Source organism: Aotus nancymaae, unplaced genomic scaffold (genome assembly GCF_030222135.1).
Source record: "Aotus nancymaae isolate 86718 unplaced genomic scaffold, 86718_ANA_hifiasm-v0.15.2.pri h1tg000058l, whole genome shotgun sequence".
Classification (NCBI taxonomy): Eukaryota; Metazoa; Chordata; class Mammalia; order Primates; family Aotidae; genus Aotus; species Aotus nancymaae.
This window is the reverse complement of record NW_026988472.1, coordinates 3825300-3848268: the sequence shown is the minus strand read 5'-3', so window position 1 is coordinate 3848268 and position 22969 is coordinate 3825300. Positions and strand designations below refer to the sequence as shown.

Genomic DNA, 22969 nt, shown 5'->3' with positions numbered 1-22969 from the left:
CCTTTAGCATCATTACCTTTACCATCACTACCATTACCATAACCTTCATTATTAACTTCATCATCACCCTCACCATCATCACCATTACCATCACTTTCGCCATCATCAGTTTCATTACCTTTGTTACCACCTTCATCATCACCATCATCACCTTCATCACCTTCATCATCTTAATTACTTTCATTACCACCATCATTATCAACAGTCACCTTCATCTTGAGGGATAGGGGGTTGAGGCGAGGGGTTGAAACCGGGCGTAGGGTCAGTTGGGAGGGGCAGTAGGAGGTGAGTGGGTGATGGGTTTGAGTATGGTGGGCCAGTAAGTTGGAGAGTGGCCCCCACAGTCTGGAGAATATCTCGTCTTAACAGGGGAACTGGGCATGAGGGTATGATTAGAAAAGAGTGAGAAAAGGGGTGTCCTTCAAAGACACAGGCTAAAGGATGAGTTTGATTAGGACAGGAAGGCTTTCCATCAATTCCCGTAACTGAAACCTGGGAAGGTATGCTAGGCCCTGAGTAGGAAGGCAATACAGAATAGGTAACTCCCATATCCACTAAGAAGGAAGTGGACTTACCCGCTACCTGCAGCATTACCCTGGGCTTGGCAAGGGTGATGGGGGTCCTCGAGTCCGGGCTGCGTCAGTCGTCCAGAAGGCCGAGGAGTTCAAGCACTTCCTGCGGACTGGCCTGCCCCTCACATAGAGGTGTGGGGGGTGAGCCTGTAGTCCGGGACAGGCAGTCAACCTTCCAGCTTGGGCAGGGTCCGAGAGGTGAACGAGGACAGGAGCACTGCCGTGCCCAATGTCCCTCTTGACCACATTTGAAACAGGGTCCGGGCGGAGCCCTTGAAGAATTTCGGAAGGGTTTCGATGGACCCCCTCCACCAGATGTTCGGTGGGCTGCCGGCCTCAGGGCTGCTACAAGAGCTTGGGTTTGGAGGCCTACCTTCTGCTGTAGGTGGGCCTGTCGGGTTGCCTCAGCCTTTTCCTCTCGGCCATTAAAAACTTTAAATGCCATGTTTACCAGGTCCCGTATGGGAGTTTGGGGGCCCTTCTCAGCCTTTTAAGTTTCCTTCTTATATCAGCCGCCGACTGGGAGATGAAGTGGGTGGCTAGGACTGTAGCCCCCGCTAAGGAGGCTGGATTCAGCCAGGTATGGAGGATCATAGCATTAGTTAATCGGTCAAGGAAGGTGGTGGGGTTTTCATCAGGTCCCTGAGTTATTTCGCTCAACTTGTCATAATTAACTACCTTTTGGGTTGCGCTTTGCATGCCCACTAGGAGGCACTGTAGCATTTGGTCTCAGCGGCGGTGGCCATCTTGATCAATCTGATAGTCCCAATTAGGGTTGGCCTCGGGGACTGCTGCCGCGCCTACCGGCATCTGGTTGTTAGTTAGGTGTACCTAATCAGCATGTGCTCGGGCTGCTGTAAAAGATCTGGTCCCGCTTGTCTGGGGTGAGGGTGGAGGATAGGATTACATACATGTCATGCCAGGTTAGGTCATAAGCCTGGGTAAGATAGTGGAATTCTTTGGTGTAGGCAGTCAGGTTAGTGGAGAAAGACCCTAGGCGCTTTTCAATAGCCGATAGGTCAGAGAGAGAAAACGGAACGTGCACTCGTACAAATCCCTTGGCCCCGGCTACCTCATGCAAAGGGCAGAGGAGTGGGGGGTTGTGAGAGCGGGTATGAGCACTGACTGGGAAAGTCATATTAGGGCTTTGGGGAGGAGAAGGAGAAGAGGGAAGAGGGAGTTGAGGCCTCGCATAAGGAGGAGGGTTGGTAAAGCAGGTGGGGCAGGACAGGTCTTCCGGGTTTTCGGAGAGTGCAGAGTTGGGCAGGGCTGAGGGCAAAGGTGGGGTTTTGGCTAACAGGAGTTTAACAAAACTGGCGAATCTACAATAAAGACAGAACCACATATAGGATTGACGGACGAGGGATGGGTGCCCCCCAGATGGGAGACCAGTCTGATGCCTGTCCGGCCACGTCCCTGAAGGGATGTTTCAGGGCGTCTTGGCTAAGGTGTACCCATATAACCCCTGGGCCTGGTCACCTCAGAACTTTCGGTCCAGAGGTGAATCACCGTTATGCCTTATGAAATCCCCGTGGAACCGCAGGTTGAGGCCCACACAAGCCCCGTAGCCGTCAGGTCATGGGACTACATATAAACTCACTCACTCACTCGCATCAGGGTTAGGAAGAGAAACTGAAGGTACAGTTACTCCATAAAGCAGGAAACAGCTGTTATTTAGAGAGAGAGAGAGAGAGAGAGAGAGAGAGAGAGAGAGAGGGAGATGGAGAGTTAGAAGCGGGAAATGGCCGCCATCTTGAGAGAGAGAGAGAGAGAGAGTTAAGAGCAGGAAACGGCTGCTATCTTGAGAGAAATGGCCGCCATCTTGAGAGAGAGAGAGAGAGTTAAGAGAGATACTGAAAGTACAGTTACTTAGTTAACGGGAGCTTTTATGCCAATGGGGTGGTTTCAGATAAACGTTTTGGTGGTGTAAGCCAGGGTTTGGTTCTGCTGTGGGGTAGGGCCAGGATTTACAAACGGGGCTTCTACTTACCCGCACCTCCGTCGCTGCTGCGGAGGTGGTCGGAAGAGCGACTCAGCGTCCTGGGCCGTGCCACCTAACACCAGAGAATACGAGAGGGTTCAGGAAGGTGGGGACGTCTCCCTTGGAATCCTGACCCTGATGAGGCTGGCGTCCCGGACCCACGGCAAAAAACGAGACGAAGCCAGGGTCCCATACCCACGGCAAGCGAGAGGCTTCAGTAAAGTGGGGATGTCTCCCTCAAAATCCTGACCCTGAGAAACCCCTCACAGGGAGAAGACAAGAGTGCAGGGACATCTCCTCTACACTCAGGTCCTCAAGACGAGGCTGGGGCCCCGGGCCCTCAGCGGGAAGCCAGGGTCCCGGACCCACAGCAAGAGATGAGAAGGAGTCCCTGACACTGCAGTGTTTATGAGCAGGGAGTCCACGAGGCAAACAGTGGGAGGGGCGGTGGGCAACAGAAGCAGAAGTCTTACCTTGTGATGGAAAGGCTCCCCGGTCCGGCTTTGAGTGGAGGAGTCAGTTTCCCCCAGGATGGGTCTTACAACTCCTCCTGGGTTTCAGCACCACTTGTAAGGTTTAAATGAGAGGCAACAGAGGCCAGTTATTGAAATGAAGAAATTTAATCGGCTCCTGGGCGAGGTTCTGTGGTCCGACAGGAGGGGCCGGAGAAGTCGCGCAGACTCCTCTCAGATGTGGGGTTTTATAGGGAGTGGAGGCATTCAATTGGTTGTGGGAGAGCAGGACGTGGACGTGGCAAGCTGCTATTGGCAGATAGGCTGGATTTCCAGTGAGCGGGCCGCCCGGGGGAGTGGGACCTGGACGGGACAAAATGCTATCGGGCAGGTTCTGGCGGGGCTTCTTTTGAATTTTGGCGGGGTTCTTTGATGGCGAGCTAGGTGCTGAGTGCAGAGCTTGGTGCCGGGCGTGGAGTGGTGATGTAGTTTCTAGGCGTGGAGGAGGATGGGCGTGTCCGAGCTCCCTGCGAGGGAGGGGGTGTGTCCGAGCTCCTGGCAAGGAAGGGGGTGTGTGTTTCCGAGCTCCCGGTGAGGCAACCAGCCTTACAAAAGTAAGTATAAATATTAAAATAACTTCATCCATGTATCACCCAAAAACAATCTTAGATGCTTTGAAAAGAAAAACTGTTTTAGTATTTTTCACATTTTCTATAGTTTTGTGCTAGGTACTAATATTTATTGCCATGCAAGGTATTAAGCAAATACTTGATGAGTGAATATATGTGTACATATATACATACATATGTACATTTCTGATCTCATTTTGCCTGATTGTGACTGCTACTATCCCAATCTCTTAAAATTGTTGGGTTTGTTAGTTTGTAGAAATTGGTGAATCATTTTGTCCTACAGTTCTCCATTTTCTGATGCTACTGACATGGTAGTGATAAAAGATTTGAAATTCCTCTGTGTTTAGATTAAGTCTTGTTTTCTAATAATTCCCATCTCCATCCGCCTTTCCTTTTTCTAATACCCAAACACAAAATGCTCTTACTGGAAAAATACTTGAGTTTTAGAGGGCTAAACAGACATTTTGACCTAAACAATGAATGTGTACAATGTATGTGTGTATGTGTATCTAGGCATGAAAATAATTGAGTTAACCCAGAGCAAAGCTGAAAGGTACCTGTTTACAAAAATGGGTTTCCTCTTTCTGTTTGCGAGGAGCCTAGGCTTTATCATGTTACTATAGCAACATGCCTTTCTCTCCTACCTACTGTGCTGTCTATAGTATTTTGTTCTTTCATTTTCTTTCTAATCGTGCCTTACCACTTTCAAGCTCCACATCAGAGCTGTTTTAAATAAATGAAAAGTGGAAACTTTGTAACAGTTGATTCCACTGACTCTCAGGGTTTCTCTACCTATCTTAATCAAATGCTTAAATATTCGTGAAATTGACCAACTTTTCTCAGAATTTATTTCTAGAATTGAGAGGCATGTTTCCTAAGAACTGAGAGCCTCTCATCTTTAGTAATACATGAATAAATAACTCTTTTTATGTTTTTTGTCAATTCAGATTGGCTTAAGGAAACCTGATATGGATTCTGGGCATTTGAGGAGTAGCACTGTGGAAATTAAAGCTTGTCTTCAAACTACTCCTAAATTTCCTTATTTTCTTTCATGCACAACCATCTTCATAGATTCAGAAATCCTGGAATTCAAGCTAAAGTCTTAAAATAGCAAATGGGGAAAGTAGCTATTCTCTTTCTTTGGAGAGCAGTAATGATTGACTAGAGAATACTTAAAAACTGAAGCCATCACACCATGCTAAAGATGAAGAAAGATGACTTTAAAAGAAAAATTTGATGGCAGAACAATCCTCAGATGAGTTTTTAAAGCTGAAGTAATCATATTCAATGAATCATGAAATAGGTAGCCATCCCAAGTCATCTTAGTGAGAAATCTTAAAATCACCAAAATTCTAGGACCAAAAACTCACTCAGTCGAGACTTGAAGGTCTTCTTCAGAATTTCCAAGCATAATATGCTATCTAGAAAGATAAGGTAAAGCAAGTAGTGTGTTGTGTCTTTTTTTAACTGCAGGGAGGGTTATATTCAAAATATGGAAGAAGTTAGTAATGCTGTATAGCAATATTTTTATTAAAATTAGTTTGATCATGTTGAAAAAAGAATCCTCAGTGCACACAAACAAATCTTTTTTACCCTAATAGTGTGTAGATGTGGAATGCTTGTCTTTAAGCCACAAAGGAAGGAACGGAAAGGTCAACCTTGGGACCTGCTTTTGAGTACAGTCTGTTTTCTTGAGAAAGCTTGCATTCAGAAGACAATATTTACACCTAGAAAATACTTGCCACAAGATGGATTCACTTAGGCATAAGAGGCATACTTGGAAGTGATATGTACAGAAGAAAATATGTGGTGATATGCTTTGAGGAAGTTACTATTTAGATACTAAAACTGAAACAACCGGCCTTCCAACATTTCTCTCAAACCCTATGATGGCAGGAGAGAAGTAATGACTGAAGTCCTGCTGCAGACAGGGTTTGATTAAGAATTGACAAACCACTTTGGTTAAGAATTGGCAAACCACAAAATAGATTTAGTCTATAAAAGGACAGCTCATGATAGCCTGTTGGTGCAGGACCCTGTAACACAGTGTCTCATTAAGGCAATAAGAATAGACTATCAGTTCTTAATTTTCTAGACTTGCATCAGTCAGTTTCCATTTTAGATGTTCCTAAATAATGTTTTTCAAAAAAATGCACACCTGCAGATCAAGTATCAGCTAAACACAAGGCCTTGAGCTAGTAACATTGTTGTAGGCAGCACTCAGCTCACCTAAATGGCCTTTCTTTGGCAAAAGAGAGTAAAAGTTGCCAAAGTATTGTTTATTTTATGGTTAGGATTCAAAGCCTCATTTTCAGGTTTATGGGCCTAAAGCTTAGAGTCCAAAAAGTCTCTAAAATTTAGCTAAGTGCTTTCTTAATTTCATTAGCAGGTTGTGTTTATTTATACACCTGTACCCACAACTGTATTCTTACAGAAAATGATATTACACTGAACATCATTTTTTTTTTTTTTTTAGACAGAGTCTCACTCTGTTACCCAGGCTGTAGTGCAGTGGCACAATCTCGGGTCACTGCAACCTCTGCCTCCCAGGCTCAAGCAATTCTCTGCCTCAGCCTCCTGAGTAACTAGGACCATAGGTGCATGCTAACATGCCTAGCTAATTTTTACTTTTTTATTAGAGACAAGGTTTTACCACGTTGGCCAGGTTTTACCATGCCTTGGCCTTCCAAAGTGCTAGGATTACAAATGTGAGCCACTGCCCCCAGCCTACACTGAACCTCTTCTTATGCTTTCTGTTGTAACTTTGTTTTTCCCTGTTGTTGACAGCAATGGTAGAGAGACTATGGAAAGAGATACATTGTTGTCCTTGGGTTCTATCTTTTTAATCTGGGAGTGGAGCTACTGAAGTGAAGAGACATGTAGGAAATGTAGGAAAAATAAGAGCTTAAGATGATTTGGGGGATTCTGAGAACAGGGGAGTTTTATGTTCAGCAGAGCCAATCTTGACAACTTTCTCTCCCTGTCAACAGGATTCTACTCTCCCCCCTTATCTGGATGGGTTGAATCCACCGATGAGGGATGGATTACATTAGCAATAGGTGAAACATTTAGACAAATCACAGAAATCATGTCCTGGAGGAGCAGATTGAAGCAATGTTTGGACCACAAACAAGGGCTGAGTTGGAATGGGGATTTTCAAGTCAAGATACCAAGAGGGTTGTAGCATAAAAGAAGGGAAAAGCAGATGGCAGTCTGGCTAAATTCTGGAGATAAAGCAGGGATGGGTTTTTTGGTGCCTTTACTCATTCCCCGCTGCTCTGAGCGTTGCTGTAGTGTTTTTTTGACATAGGGTCTTGCTCTGTCACCCATACTCGAGTGCAATGGTGTGATCATAGCTCACTGCAGCCCTCTGAGGATTTTTTAAACAAAATCAGAGCAAGAAGACACTGCCTCCCCTGCCACTCGTTACTCTCTGAATTCAGACACTTATTATCTCTCACCTAAATTTTAAAAAATCATAAGCATAATATAATGATTACACCTTAAAATTAACAATAATTCCTAAATAATGTCAATACTCAAATATTTTTACATGTCTCACCGAGATTTTTCCACTTGCTTTCTTTTGGATTTCTTTGAATCTAGTCTTATTCTTCTTTCAATCAATCTTCATTGAGAAGCTAGTTAAATCTCACAGAAATAACTGTCCTTGTTACTCCTCTCCTCCAAACAATTATCTTCTATCACTCACACTTTCATTGAACTCTACCTTTCCTCATTTTCCAAATATACAAAACTAAAGCTGGTTATATTTTATATAAAGGATGCATTCCTTAGCATTTTTCATAATTTAAAACCCCATACTTCAAATATAATGCTAATAGATAATGGAGGCTTGTTATGTTTACTGGCTAAAGTGGTACCACCATCTCCAAGGTCATCTTCAAGATCCAGAGTATTGCTTGGCAGTGGCCTACACAGTTCATTAAACCCTTGACCTTTGAATTCATGGAATTCTTAGCTTTTAATTAGGTTGAGGCCTTATTTCATATATTACATATAAAGTGATCATTTGTTAGTTTTTTTTCAAATCCCAGAATTAAAAAGTTGCACAGTTCAGTCTTGCATGTAATACAACTAACTTTATTGCATCCTTATTCTCTAATTATGTTGTCTGTTGTTATGTCTCTATTATAGACAGGAATATCTTTCTTATCTCTTATCTGCCTAGAGAATTCCTATTAATTTTCTATGACTCATCTGAAATATCACTTCCTTCTTGAAGCCTCCCTGTCTAGACAGAATGAGTCATAGAAAATGACTCTTTTCTTTTTCTAAAATGCCTTGCTTACATGCCTGTTACATCCTTTATTATGGTATGATTTATAAACTATTCACATTATTCTATCATTGTATTTAGTATGTTAGTATGTACTTATTGGCTGTACTATAATTCATGTGTGCTGTCACTGAGCTTATAGCGGATACTCAGAAAGTCTTTAATTAATTTTGTAAGATTATTGTAAAGGTTAAATGAAATAATTTTAAACAATTGCCTGATACAATACCTGGTACTTACTGGTACTCAGTAAAGTTTCCCTTCCTTTTTTCTCTTTAGTTTACTCCTGCCTCATTTCTCTCAGCACCATGTATTCCTTCTATGAGAAATGAATAGAGATTTCTTTTTTTCATTGTTTCCATGTCTCTTCAGGATACTAACACAGGCTTATGCATCCCTCATTTGTTTATTTTTTTAAGGGCACTGGGTCTGTTCGGAACAGAGATCCCCCTGAGATAGAAGACAGAAGTAATATGACTTCTCCACCACTCTTGGATGCCAACCCGATGGATAATCAAGCACTGTTTAATGACATCAAGATTGAGCCCCCAGAAGAACTTTTGGCTAGTGATTTCAGCCTGCCCCAAGTGGAACCAGTTGACCTCTCTTTTCACAAGCCCAAGGCTCCTCTCCAGCCTGCTAGCATGCTACAAGCTCCAATATGTCCTCCCAAGCCACACTCTGCTCCCCAGACCCTTGTGGTGTCCACGTCAACATCTGACATGAGCGCTGTGGCAAACATTCCTGCTGTTCTGACCCCAGGCTCTGTCCTGACCTCCCCTCAGAGCTCTGGTGGTCAGCAGATCTTACATGTCATTCACACCATCCCCTCAGTCAGTCTGCCAAATAAGATGGGTGGCCTGAAGACCATCCCAGTGGTAGTGCAGTCTCTGCCCATGGTGTATACTACTTTGCCTGCAGATGGGGGCCCTGCAGCCATTACAGTCCCACTCATTGGAGGAGATGGTAAAAATGCTGGATCAGGTGAGTAACAATATTGCCCCTTTCCTGGCCTTCCTGCATCTATTCCCTTTTTGGGTCATCCTGTCTCCTGTCTCTTTTCACCTCCTCCAATTATTCTTGCATGCTGCTTCAAGAGTAATTTTTCATATGTACTGTTTTTATCATGCCTTTTCAGTACTTAAGAATGTGCAATGACTCTTGAATAGACCATGCTTCTCAAACACGTATGCATATCTATCAGCGACATACAACTTCCTGGAACTTCCATATCATTTGATATTAAATAATTTAAAGCAATATATATATACACATATATATGTGTTTTTTGTTTCTTTTTTTGAAACAGAGTCTCACTCTTTCACCCAGGCTGGAGTGCAATGGCGCAATCTTTGCTCACTGCAACCCCCGCCTCTTGGGCTCAAGCAATTCTCCTACCTCAGTCTCCCAAGTAGTTGGGATTACAGGCACTCGCCACCAGGCCCGGCTAATTTTTATATATATATATATATATATATATATATGTATATATATATATATTTTTTAAGACGGGGTTTCACCATGTTGGTCAGGCTGGTCTTGAACTCCCGACCTCAGGTGATCTGCCCACCTTGGCCTCCAAAGTGTTGGATTACAGGCATGAGCCACCACACCCAGCCAATTTTTATATTTTTAATAGAGACAGGGTTTCACCATGTTGGCCAGGGTGGTCTTGAAATTCTGACCTCAGGTAATCCTCCCGCCTCGGCCTCCCAAAGCGCTGGGATTACAGGTGTGAGCCACCGCGACCGGCAGCATTTTATATTTAAAATATGATTATTTTATAGTACAAAATGCAAAATTTGAAAAACCTGTTGAGATAAACCACAAACTTCAAAAATAGTTTAAGCTTACTAAAGGCATCTGCCCTGGGACTTTTCAGGAGAACTTGTTTATTCTTTTACGCCATTCAGAATGCTTTGGTGGAAAAGTTGAGAACAATGTATGTGTCCCTACCATACTTAGCCAGTATTAGCTCCTGTCTCTACCAATACTTTCCCTTTTCTCTTCCCTACAAAAAAAGTCATTGAAATATGTGTTCTTCATTTGGCATCTATTACTCTCCATTTTACATATTTATTTGCTTGTATCACAAGTGTCTGGGCATTATTCACAACTGAATTATAAATTCCTCAAGAATAATACTCTTATTTTTTTATGTGTGCCTCTCCAGAGAACTTAACACAGTGCTAGTAGTTGTCTTGCAACAAATAATTTGATGAATAAGGAAACTTTAAAATTTGTCCAAGAGAGAATTCAAATGCTATAATCTTCCATTTTATTTTATTTTTAAAGGAAGTTGAGAATTCAGAAAGGTATCAGTTAAGTTTCTCTTCCACCACTATCCCCCATCCGCTAGTTCTCCTCCCAGAGGTATATCTATTTTAGTTTGTAATCAGGAATGATCAGAGAAAATTATGTGGCCTCTAAGGCAGGATGATAATATTTTCCATAATTATAAAGGCCAAGGGGTGAGAATGACTAAGAAGCAGATTTCAGCTCAGTGTAAAAGAATCTCTACCTTTGAAATTTGATGCCCTGCACTAAATGTAGGAGGCTGAAAAACAACATACTACTAAGCATCAAGTTGTTGAGACTCTGCACCGGTCTTCTGAATACAAATATTATCATTGACTAGTGATTAATTATGATAATAAGTGTGCATTATCTTATTTTGAGATATGATATCCGTTCCATATAGGAAAGGAGAGCCAAACAAACAAAAAAAAAAGGAACAAACAAAAACGGAAATAAAATTCCCCATGTGAGAGTTTGCTGAGATAAAGGCAGTGGTAGCATCAAGGGATGGTTTGAAGGAGCTTTGAATATTCCCTGTAATATCATCAGTCCATCAAACCCACTCTAAATAAACAGAGTAAATTTTAAATGTGCTCAGTGTACTCTGTATTAGTCTGTGCACTGTATTAGTCTGTTTTATTAGTCTGTTTTAAATGTGCTTTGTATTAGTCTGTTTTCATGCTACTGATAAAGACATACCGAGACTGGGAAGAAAAAGAGGTTTAATTGGACTTACAGTTCCACATGGCCAGGGAGACCTCAGAATCATGGCAGGAGAAAGGCCCTTCTTACATGGTGGCGGCAAGAGAAAAATGAGGAAGAAAGAAAAGCAGAAACCCCTGATAAACCCATCAAATCCCATGAGACTTACTCACTATCACAAGAATAGCAGGGGAAACACTGGCCCCCGTGATTCAATTACCTCCCCCGGGTCCCTCCCACAACACATGGGAATTCTGAGAGATACAATTCAAGTTGAAATTTGGGTGGGAGCACAGCCAAACTACACTAGTATCCAAAATGGGGGGCTGTCTAAACCTTCGGGGGCACACACAGAACAATTGGAGTACAGGAAGAAAGTATCAAAATTTATATTTTCTTACCCTTAAAAAATTGACAGATTATATTTTATGTTTTTATCATGTATAACATGATGTTTTGAAGTATATATACACTGTGGAATGGTTAAATGTAAACAACAAATGTATTGCCTCATTATTGTTTTTGTGGTGAGAGCACTTAATAGTCATTCTCTTTACAATTTTAATAAATAAAATGTATCATTAACTATACTCACCTTGCTATACAATAATCTCTTGAAATGTATTCCTCTTATCTAACTATAATTATGTATCCTTTGACCAACATCTCTCCATCCCCTCCCCACTAGCCACCCCAGCCTCTGATAACTACCATTCTACTCCCTACTTGCATGAGATTAACTTTTTTAGATTCCACATATGAGTGAGATCGTGCACTATTTGTCCTTCTGTGCCTGGCATATTTCACTTAACATAATGTCCTCCAGGTTCATTTGTGCTGTCACAAATGGCAGAATTTTGTTCTTTTTTATGGCTGAATAATATTATATATTGTGTGTGTGTGTGTGTGTGTGTGTGTGTGTGTGTGTGTGTGTGTGTGTATACATTGCTCATATTTCCTTTATTCATTCATTTGTTGATAGATACTTCTAAGTTGGTTCCACATCTTGGCTATTGTGAATAATGCTGTACCAAACAGGGATGCAGATATCTTTTGGATACATGATTTTATTTCCTTTGGATATATACACAGAAGGGAGATTGCCAGATCATGTGGTAGTTCTAATTTTAATTTTTTGAGGAACCTCCATACTATTTCCATAAAGACTAACTAATTTACATTCCCATCAACAGTGCATAAGGGTTCCCTTTTCTCCACATACTCACCAGCACTTACTGTCTTTTGTCTTTTTGATAATAGCCACTCTAAGTTTGTTTTCTTATAATGTATACAGAATTGTAGGATACTAGTACATGTATATCACATACATGTACAAACAGGCATACCTCAAGATACATGCTTAAACCTTTTTAGTGAATGATATGCAAAGCACAGAGACAACTGTTTTAACCAAATACTTGCTCCCCACCTTATCACCACCCCTAAGATTCTTCTATATAGAAATTTTGAAGATTTCACTGGATCTAGGAAACTGTTGACCACCTGATTGAGATTTGTTAAGAATTAGAAATATCGGTAGTTGATAATAAGGAATGTTTGACAGCTTCTCCCAACATAGGTGGAAAGGAAGCTTGTATCAAGCACCTACTAGTTGGTAGGTATATGTTTCATCTCGTTGACTCATTTCTATTTAGGAGCACAGAGGCCAAAGTGGATGTTCTCACATCTGGACTAATCCTAGACATTGATTTTAGGACAAGCAGGAGCTATTCAACAACTTCAATTCAACACACACTGTTGAAACTAACTTTTCAGCAGACCCTGTACTGGGAGCTGAAGATAGTAGAGAGAGAAATCGTACTCAGACCATATTCTAGACACACTCTCATTCTAGTGGTACCAGAACTCTCCATATTACTCTTTCTTTAAAGGCATTTCTGTTTCCTGCTGTGCAAAAAAAAAAAAAAAAAAGGGTATTTTCTTCCTTCCATGCAAATACACTTATTTCATCTTTGTTTTTTCTTTATTTTTCTATCTTGCTGCCACTTCTTAAGGTGGGACAAACTGGGAATCCTAAATAAATGGTTAAAGAAGCACATACATTTTTAGCTCACACTGCTCCCTTGCTTTGCTTTTAGTGAAAGTTGACCCCACTTCCATGTCTCCACTGGAGATTCCAAGTGACAGTGAGGAGAGTGCAATTGAGAGTGGATCCTCAGCCTTACAGAGTCTGCAGGGACTACAGCAAGAGTGAGTACTTTTTGTCTTCAGGTCTGTCTTTGAGTATGTGTGTGTACATTTGCACATACGTATAGGTGGAACTAATGATGAGACACAAGATTAAGAATTTGAGGACAAAAAATATAGGAAGCCTGCCTTTCCAGTGTGCATACATATGCATATACATATGAGTTCGTGTGCATACATATGTATATACATGCATGTAATGGTAGAGCTATGTTCTAACTGTAGATCATCATTTTTCTTTTCAAAAATCTTCAAATTTTCCATAAAGTGTGATTGTGTACTGTTTCTGTAAGTTTAAAACAGCTTTGTCTTTCAATATTGGAGCTAATTGGAAGTAGTTAGCTTGTGTTTAGCAACAACTGTTGTATGGAAAACAAATTTTCTGAAGTAGAAGAATGAAACTTAATTAAAGTGAAATGCTCACACTGTTTGGGAACACAACCACTGAAGGAAACATTATCACCTCCCATGCTATCTCTGAGCATTTACTGAGGGACTTGCACCTGTTGAGCAGAATGGCTTGGTTGACAGAATTATTTTTACTATTCCAAGTATTGCTTTTTGGGGGGATCTAGCATTAAATTCGTATAAATTAAAAGCGGATATGAGGTGGCACCAATGAATGTAAATTCATTTAGTTAGCTTTCACTTTAAAGTCACCCTTTGGCTTTATCTCTATTTCTTCAATCAGACCATCAGCAATGGCCCAAATGCAGGGAGAGGAGTCGCTTGACTTGAAGAAAAGACGGATTCACCAATGTGACTTCGCAGGATGCAGCAAAGTGTACACCAAAAGCTCTCACCTGAAAGCTCACCGCAGAATCCATACAGGTCTGCCCATCTCACCCCCAACACACACACACACACACACACAGAGAGAGAGAGAGAGAGAGAGAGACAGAGAGAAAGAAAATGAAGTCTTGAAACAAAGACATGCATTTATGCATTTATACTCGTGGGCGCAGTCTCCATTCATGGTTTTTACCCCTATTTCTTGTCCCTACTCTAAGGCAAATTTTATAAAACTGGCCTGGGAAAACACTAAACTAAATCTGGTGTCTTCTTAATAGTCATCATTTCCAATGAGCCACTGTGGGTCTTTCTAATTGGGAAGTCAACACTTACGCAAAGATTAAGGCATTACTCCCTTCCTTACTACCGGGGTCTCACAGGTTTTACTAAGCATGGAAAAGCACAAGAACAATTTAAACTAAGTGAAAGTAAAGCAGGCTTTTGGAGCTTTAGGTTAGTACCATCCAGTAACCATTAATGTGTCTTTGTTCACATTAGAAAAAAGATACACATAAATAAGTAAAACAGACCTGGTAGTAATCCTGCCAAACTGGACAGCACATACCTGATCTGAAGAAGGAGAGCTGCCACTCAAATCCACGTCCATGGATGTGGGTTCCTGGGTTCCACATCCATGGATTCAACCAACCACAGATCAAAAATATTTTTAAAAAAACAAAATAACAATACCAATAAAAAATAATACAAATTTTAAAATATAGTAAAATAAACTACTTACATAGCGTTTACATGGTATTAGGTAACATAAGTACATCTAGAGATGACTTAAAATATAGGAGAGAATGGGCATAGATTATATGCAATTACTATGTCATTTTATATCAGGGACTTATGCATCTATGGATTTCATTAACCACCAGATGGGTGGGGCTGGGAACGTGATTGGCTCTGAAATCAATCCCCAATAGATACTGAGGGACAACTGTATTAGTAAATTTAATTGTTAAGCAAAAAAAAAAAAAATCAAGATTATTATGTGAAACATCTTTGATTTTGAATGTCGGCATCTAGTTCAAAAATTTTTTATAACCCCAGGAATTCAAAGAAACCTGCCTAGAAGCCAGATGCAGCTTGCCATTTATCAGTATGTGCCCTTTGCTTTGGAGACTCCTCCAAGCTCAGAATTGGGGCTTAGGCACCTTCGACAAGGAGGAAGCCCTCCTTTCTTGTAAACATCTGCTGTGTTACATTTGCTATGTTAGAATTTGTGTAGAAGGACTCAGAGTCCCTAGTTGTTGTACCTAGAGGCTCTAAACAGGTGAGTGATGTCCAGGCTGCATTATTCAAACATTCCCATGACACTATTCTTATTTCCTGATGTATTTGTTTGCTTCTCTTCCATGGGAGATGGATGCTGAATATATATATATACATATAGCCATATATATATATATATATATATATATATATATATATATATATTCTGGATGCTGACTCTCTCTCTATGTATATATTCCCACTCTCCAATTAAGCTGCTGTGGGATCTGATGTGTCTTCCTACCTCTTTCCTACCTCTTTGAACTTAGGTTTCCTAATTGTAAAGTGAGGGGCTTGGACTAGGTGATCCCACTTGACTATTTTAATCTAGAACCTTATGGATTGAATTTCAACGTAACCTACTGTGTGGCTACCTTCTAGAAGGTCCCAAGTGTAGGCAGGTTGGAAATTGCTTTATAATACTAAAAGTCTGGCTGTCTTTCCTGTATCACCTCTTGACTCTAAAAGAGAGATAACAGATACAATTTACTTTTATTTACTTTTCAGATTTTAGTACTGTTTTTCCCCCTAGTGGTATAAGCTTCCTGAATGAAGGGATAAAATGGTCTTAAAATATCGACAATTCTTAGCTTTGTGTGTTATAGGAGAATGCCTTATCTGATAAGAGATCATGACAGCCATATGGCTGGTGAATAGAGACAACTGATGTCTACTTGAATATCACTATTTTTGGTTTTTCAGACAGAGTTTTGCTCTGTCGCCCAGGCTGGAGTTAAGCCTAGGGTGATCTTGGCTCACTGCAACTTCCACCTCCTGGGTTCAAGCTATTCTCACGTCTCAGCCACCCGAGTAGCTGGGATTACAGGCATGTGCCACCTTGCCTAGCTAATTTTTGTATTTTTAGTAGAGATGGGGTTTTACCATGTTGGCCAGGCTGGTCTTGAACTCCTGGCTTCAAGTCATCCGCCTGCCTTGATCTCTCAGAGTGTTGGGATTACAGATGGGAGTCACTGCCCCCAGCCTCACTTTGTTTAGATTCGGAATTGCTCTTATTCTACTCAGGTTTTAAAATTGACCCATACCTTTGCCATGGGTATGTGACCATAGGAGTAGTTACTTGAAGGTATTTCACGGAAATATTTAATTTGCCCTGACTGTTTGACTTACAATGGGCTTAGTTGCTAGGGAATAAGGTGGCAATTCTGTAAGTACCCCCATCCCTGCCATATTGTAATAGGCTTTCTTTTCTCACTACAGGTCATTCTCCACACAGTAGCCAGAGGATTTTCATCTGTTTGCTTTTGTTTTGTTTTGTTTTGTTTAAATATAAATAAGATTATATAACATTTTCTACTTAAAATATTCCTAGGACTTCCCATCACATTCTAAATGAAATCCGAATAGAGTATCCCAAAAGGCCCTGCAGGATCTTGCCTCTTACCAGTTTTATCTCTTGACATTTCTTATCCTGGAGAGAGATCCAAGATGGCTGATCACTAGCAGCTCAGGCTCCTAGCTCCCAGTGAAAGCGCAGAGAACGAGAGGACGCCACACTTTCAGATGAACATTTGTTGCGCACGGACCAGGAGATTCCCAGCAGAGGAGCCCCACGGGTCGACAGGGCAACTCTTGTGGCCGGCGTGGCGGTTTTGCTGGTGCCTCAGCACGCCAGTTTTTGGTGCAGAGTCCGGATATTCCCAGGCAGAAAAGCACCATCAATCTTAACACCACTATTTTGGCCGGCGCAGTGGACTGCTCAGATTTCGGCGCTGGGAATCAACAAGTTGGACGTCTGCTCAGAGACCTAGTTAGAAAGTCAGTAATTACAAAGACAACAGACGGATAAATATATAATGAAAGGAAGAAATCAGCGTAAAAAGGCAGAGAATACTCAAAATCAGAATGCCTCTCCCTCTACAGGGGATCGCACTTCCTCATCAGTAACGGAACAAGGCTTAATAGATTACGAGTGTGTTCCAATAACAGAAGCAGGCTTCAAAACGTGGGTGATAAGAAACTTCTGTGAATTAAAAGAACTTGTTCTAACCCAATGCAAAGAAACTAAGAACCTTGAAAAAAGGTTTGACAAAATGTTAACGAGAATGGACAATTTAAAGAGGAATATAAGTGAATTGATGGAGCTGAAAAACACAACACGAGAACTTCGCGAAGCATGCACAAGTTTAAACAGTCGAATTGATCAAGTAGAAGAAAGGACATCAGAAGTCGAGAACCAGCTCAGTGAAATGAAACGAGAAGACAAGATTGGAGAAAAAAGGATGAAAAGGAATGAGCAAAGTCTCCAGGAAATATGGGACTATGTGAAAAGACCTAATTTACGTCTGATAGGTGTACCTAAATGTGACGAAGAGAATGAATCCAAGTTGGAAAATACTCTTCAGGATATCATTCAGGAAAATTTTCCCAACCTGGCAAGGCAGGGTAATATTCAACTCCAGGTAATACAGAGAACACCACAAAGATATTCTTCAAGAAGACCAACCCCAAGGCACATAATTGCCAGATTTATTAGGGTTGAAATGAAGGAGAAAATACTAAGGGGAGCCAGAGAGAAAGGTCAGGTTACCCATAAAGGGAAACCTATCAGACTTACAGCAGATCTCTCAGCAGAAACCCTACAAGCCAGAAAAGAATGGGGACCAATATTTAATATCCTTAAAGAAAAGAACTTTCAACCCAGAATTTCCTATCCAGCCAAACTAAGCTTTATAATCGAAGGAAAAATTAAATCCTTTGCGAACAAACAAGTACTTAGAGAGTTCATCACCACCAGGCCTGCTTTACAAGAGCTTCTGAAAGAAGCACTATACATATAAAGGAACAACCAATAATCAGCCTTTCCAAAAATATATCAAAAAGAAAAGAACATTAACACAACGAAAAATTTACACTAACTAATGGGCAAAACAGCCAGCTAGCATCAAATGCCAGTATTAAAGTTATATAAATTCTAATTGGATAAAAAGCCAAAACCCATTGCTATGCTGCATCCAGACCCATCTCACATGCAACGATACACAAAGACTCAAAACAAAGAGAAGGAGGAAGATTTATCAACCAATCAGAGAGTAAAAATAAACAAATAAACAGCAGGAGATGCAAATCTCGCCTCTGATAAAGTAGACTTTAAAGCAACAAAGAGCAAAAGAGGCAAAGAAGGACATTACATAATGGTAAAAGGATCAATGTAACAAGAAGAGCTAACGATTTTATAGGTCAACCAGACAGAAAATTAACAAGGACATCCAGGACTTGAACTCAGACCCGGAACAAGTAAACTTAATAAACATTTATAGAACTCTCCACTTCAAGTACATAAAACATACATTACCATCTCACACCTATTCCGTAAGTGACTACATAATTGGAAGTAAATCACTCCTCAGTAATTGCATAGCATTTCATAGGTTTAAATGAAATATTGGTTGGCTGCTCGTTTGTTATTTTCTTCCCTTATTCCTTCCTGTTTACATCAAGTACAGTTATTGGTATAAAAGAGGTTTTCAATACCCATTACTAAACTGCATTCTAGCCTGGGCAAGAAAGTAATACTCCCATTCTCTCCCTCTCTTTCTCTTCCTTTTTCCTCCTCTTCTTTATTCTTTTTCTTTCTTTCTTTCAAAAAAAAAAAAAAGACATTTCTTATCCTTTAGATCTCAATTCGAATGTCTTCTGCCCAGAAAAAAATCTTCCCTAAACCTACCTTAAGCAGTCTCCCCTCCCAAATATCTATATAAGAAAACGCTACTTAATTTCTTGATAGAGTTTCCTTTACTTTCTCTTTTATTTTTTCTTTTAAAAATTTTAATAATATATATTTTAACCCAATATATCACAAATATTATCACTTTACAACCTAATCAGTATGAACAATTATTTTTATTTTCATATTCTGTAGGTATGTAGTAGGTTTATGTATTTATAAGTCACATGAGGTATGAGATATTTTGATATAGGAATGCAATGTGTAGTAGTCAAATCAGAGTAAAGGTGTGTATCTATCCCCTCAAGCACTGGGCATCCTTTGTGCTGCAAACAGTCTAATTACACTCTTTTAGTTATTTAAAATGTACAATTAAATGATTTTTTACTATAATGATGATGTTGTACCATCAAATAGTAGATCTTAATCATTCTCTCTATTTTTTGTACCCATTAACCATCCCCACTGCCCCCCAACCCACTGACATCCCACCATCCTTCCCTGCCTCTGGTAACCATCCTTTTACCTCTATCTCCATAAGTTCAATGATTTTAATTTTTAGCCACCACAAATAAGCGACAACCTGTGAAGTTTGTCATTCTGTGCTTAGCTTATTTCAATTAACATAATGACCTCCAGTTCCATCCATATTGTTGTTGCAAATGATAGGATCTCATTATCCATTGTGTATCTGTACCACATGTTTTTTTTTTGGCAGAGGGTGGGTGTCAGGGGCAGTGGGGGATGGCATCTTGCTTTAAGCTTTAATCTCCAACTTAAAGTTACCCTTAACAATCCATGTATACCATTATGTCAAATTTTAGTCAGCCCTGCAGAATTTTAGACAAGTGAAAACAGACAAGCTAACACCAAAGAGTTAAGCACAGAAAGTGATACTGATTAAAAAGTTGAAAGTAAAATCTACCTTGGCTGGAACTAAACATTCAGATCCATCTCTGTAGAAGAGAATCTAACTTGAATCATAATGGTTCATATTTTGACTAATTCATACCATATCAGTTAGCAACTTATGGCTTGAAAATACTTTTTCTTAGCTGCATTTGACTACCTAAAATCCTACTGAGCATGCTGTTTGACATGTCTTATTCCTCTGAAATAATCATCTACTTTCCAAAAGCTAGAAAATGAGTTTGCTTATGATGTAAATTTCAAAAAGTGGTTTGTAGAAAACACAAAAAGAATCAACCGTTTAAAGTCTTATCCTTTACTGTACAACAGCTACTTCTACAAAAAAAAGGGATATGTGGATACTTTCTAAGAACTCAAAAATGAGAAAACCAAAATCAGAGGGTGCGTGAATATACGTACACACATATGTACAGACTTAATCTCTGCATCCCCCAAACAGATTTAAACAGGTAATTCCAACATTCTAAATTCAGAAAGCAGAGATAAACAGTTTTGTTTCTAAATCAGTGGTACTACTAGCTTAAATGTTTAGTAGAATACTGCACCTGTGGTTCAGCAGGTCTTCGATTATATCCCAGTCAAAAAATCAAAACAATCAGCACTTCTTCTAACAGCAAAGAATTCTCCCACTTTTTATTCTGACATACTGGTATGTCCATAAACTTGCAAGTGGGAGATAAGCTATTTAATAAAAACCTTCTTTTACATATAATATATAGAAATTATTTTAGAAGTCTGTTCATATAACAGATTATTTTGGTACTAAGAAAAATTGTATACAATCCATCAGTTGTATGGCTAGAAATAAAACCATTACTAAACTGAGACACAGGGCTTTCCTGCACTTCATTTCAGGAAAAAATTCCAAGTAATTGCTATGTTAGAAGAATAAAGTACGTTTGTCATAGTATATATTATCATATTCCCTTTAAGGGGGACTATTTAAAGTTTTTAAGTTAAACAATGTCTAGGAATACTTCTGTCTGTACATTCAGGAATAATCATATCACTGGTTACATACAATTCTCTCCTCATGCAAAAAAAAAAAAAAAGAAACAAAACCCTCAGTTATTTTCTTAAGTCTGATTAAGCGCCAAACAAACAAATAGCAATTTAATCAGCAAGTTGTAAATCAGACAGGTATAAAAATTCAGCAGTTAAACTGTGTTTCCCACCTATAGTACTACTGCTACTCAATCTATTTTCTTCATATATTGGAAGAATTAATAGGCATTGATGGTCAAAATAAGAATTTCAATATTGCAGCAAATGACAAATGAGTGAGAGAAAGTTCCTAATGTTGTGACAATCTTAACGATCCTTTAAAAGGTAAAGGATTGTGTGTGAATTCGTGTGGAAAGGAGTAGGAAATCAAAGCAGGTTAAGACAGGTATTTAAAGGGAATGCCAAGATAGCTACATTAGAATATTTATTTTTTAGAAAATTGCTCTGAAGTCTGCCCAGTGTACCAAAAACATAAAAAAAAAAAAAAAACCAGCAGATATTAGTGTAAGTTTAACCTGATGATTTATTTGTGGGAAAAAAGCTGCTTATGGTAAGAAAAAGTTCAGTCCTTTCCTTATAAATACAGAGAAACTCAACAGGAATTTTAAAGGTACTGGGCCAGAAAATGCAAAAGTAACTCTTATAATCCTTTTCTTTTTTTTTTATTGCATTTTAAGTTTTGGGGTACATGTGAAGAACATGCAAGACTGTTGAATAGGTATACACATGGCAGTGTGATGTGCTGCCTTCCTCCCCATCACCTATACCTGGAATTTGTCCCCATGATATCTCTCCCCAACTCCCCACCCCTGCTGTCCCTCCCCTATTTCCCCCAAAAAGACCCCAGTGTGTGATGCTCCCCTCCTTGTGTCCATGTGTTCTCACTGTTCAACACCCACCTATGAGTGAGAACATGTTGTGTTTGATTTTCTGTTCTCGTGTCAGTTTGCTGAGAATGATGGTTTCCAGGTTCATCCATGTCCCTACAAAGGACATGAACTCATCGTTTTTTATGACTGCATAGTATTCCATGGTATATATGTGCCACGTTTTCCCTGTCCAATCTGTCATCGATGGGCATTTGGGTTGGTTCCAGGTCTTTGCTATTGTAAACAGTGCTGCAGTGAACATTCGTGTGCATGTATCCTTATAGTAGAACGATTTATAATTCTTTGGATATATACCCAGTAATGGGATTGCTGGGTCAAATGGAACTTCTATTTCTAGGTCCTTGAGGAATCGCCACACTGTCTTCCACAATGGTTGAACTAATTTACACTCCCACCAACAGTGTAAGAGTGTTCCTATTTCTCCACATCCTCTCCAGCATCTGTTGTCTCTAGATATTTTAATGATCGCCATTCTAACTGGTGTGAGATGGTACCTCAATGTAGTTTTGATTTGCATTTCTCTAATGACCAGTGATGATGAGCATTTTTTCATATGTTTGTTAGCCTCATGTATGTCTTCTTTTGTAAAATATCTGTTCATATCCTTCGCCCACTTTTGAATGGGCTTGTTTGTTTTTTTCTTGTAAATCTATTTTAGTTCTTTGTAGATTCTGGATATCAGCCCTTTGTCAGATGGGTAGATTGCAAAAATTTTTTCCCATTCTGTTGGTTGCCGATTCACTCTAATGACTGTTTCTTTTGCTGTGCAGAAGCTGTGGAGTTTGATTAGGTCCCATTTGTCTATTTTGGCTTTTGTTGCCAATGCTTTTGGTGTTTTGGTCATGAAGTCCTTGCCTACGCCTATGTCCTGAATGGTTTTGCCTAGGTTTCCTTCTAGTGTTTTTATGGTGTTAGGTCTTATGTTTAAGTCTTTAATCCATCTGGAGTCAATTTTAGTGTAAGGTGTCAGGAAGGGGTCCATTTTCTGCTTTCTGCATATGGCTAGCCAGTTTTCCCAACACCACTTATTGAACAGGGAATCCTTTCCCCATTGCTTGTTTTTGTCAGGTTTGTCAAAGATCGGATGGTTGTAGATGTGTGGTGTTGCCTCTGAGGCCTCTGTTCTGTTCCATTGGTCTATATCTCTGTTTTGGTACCACTACCATGCTGTTTTGATTACTGTAGACTTGTAGTATAGTTTGAAGTCCGGTAGTGTGATGGCTCCTGCTTTGTTCTTTTTGCTT

General features: G+C 40.0%; 1 protein-coding gene across 5 annotated transcripts in view; it reads left to right on the top strand.

The window, feature by feature from the left end:
* Positions 1–22969, top strand: part of KLF8 (KLF transcription factor 8) — a 69215-nt gene that overhangs the window by 30327 nt on the left and 15919 nt on the right. For 4 of the 5 annotated variants that reach the window (XM_012476109.2, XM_012476107.3, XM_012476108.2 and 1 more), the window contains 3 exons: positions 8357–8921; positions 13037–13148; positions 13837–13976. In XM_012476109.2, coding sequence (XP_012331532.1) covers positions 8357–8921; positions 13037–13148; positions 13837–13976 — 817 coding nt within the window. Of the gene's footprint in view, positions 1–8356; positions 8922–13036; positions 13153–13836; positions 13977–22969 lie in introns of those variants that run through there. The other variant, XM_021668883.2, reaches the window with a different exon arrangement.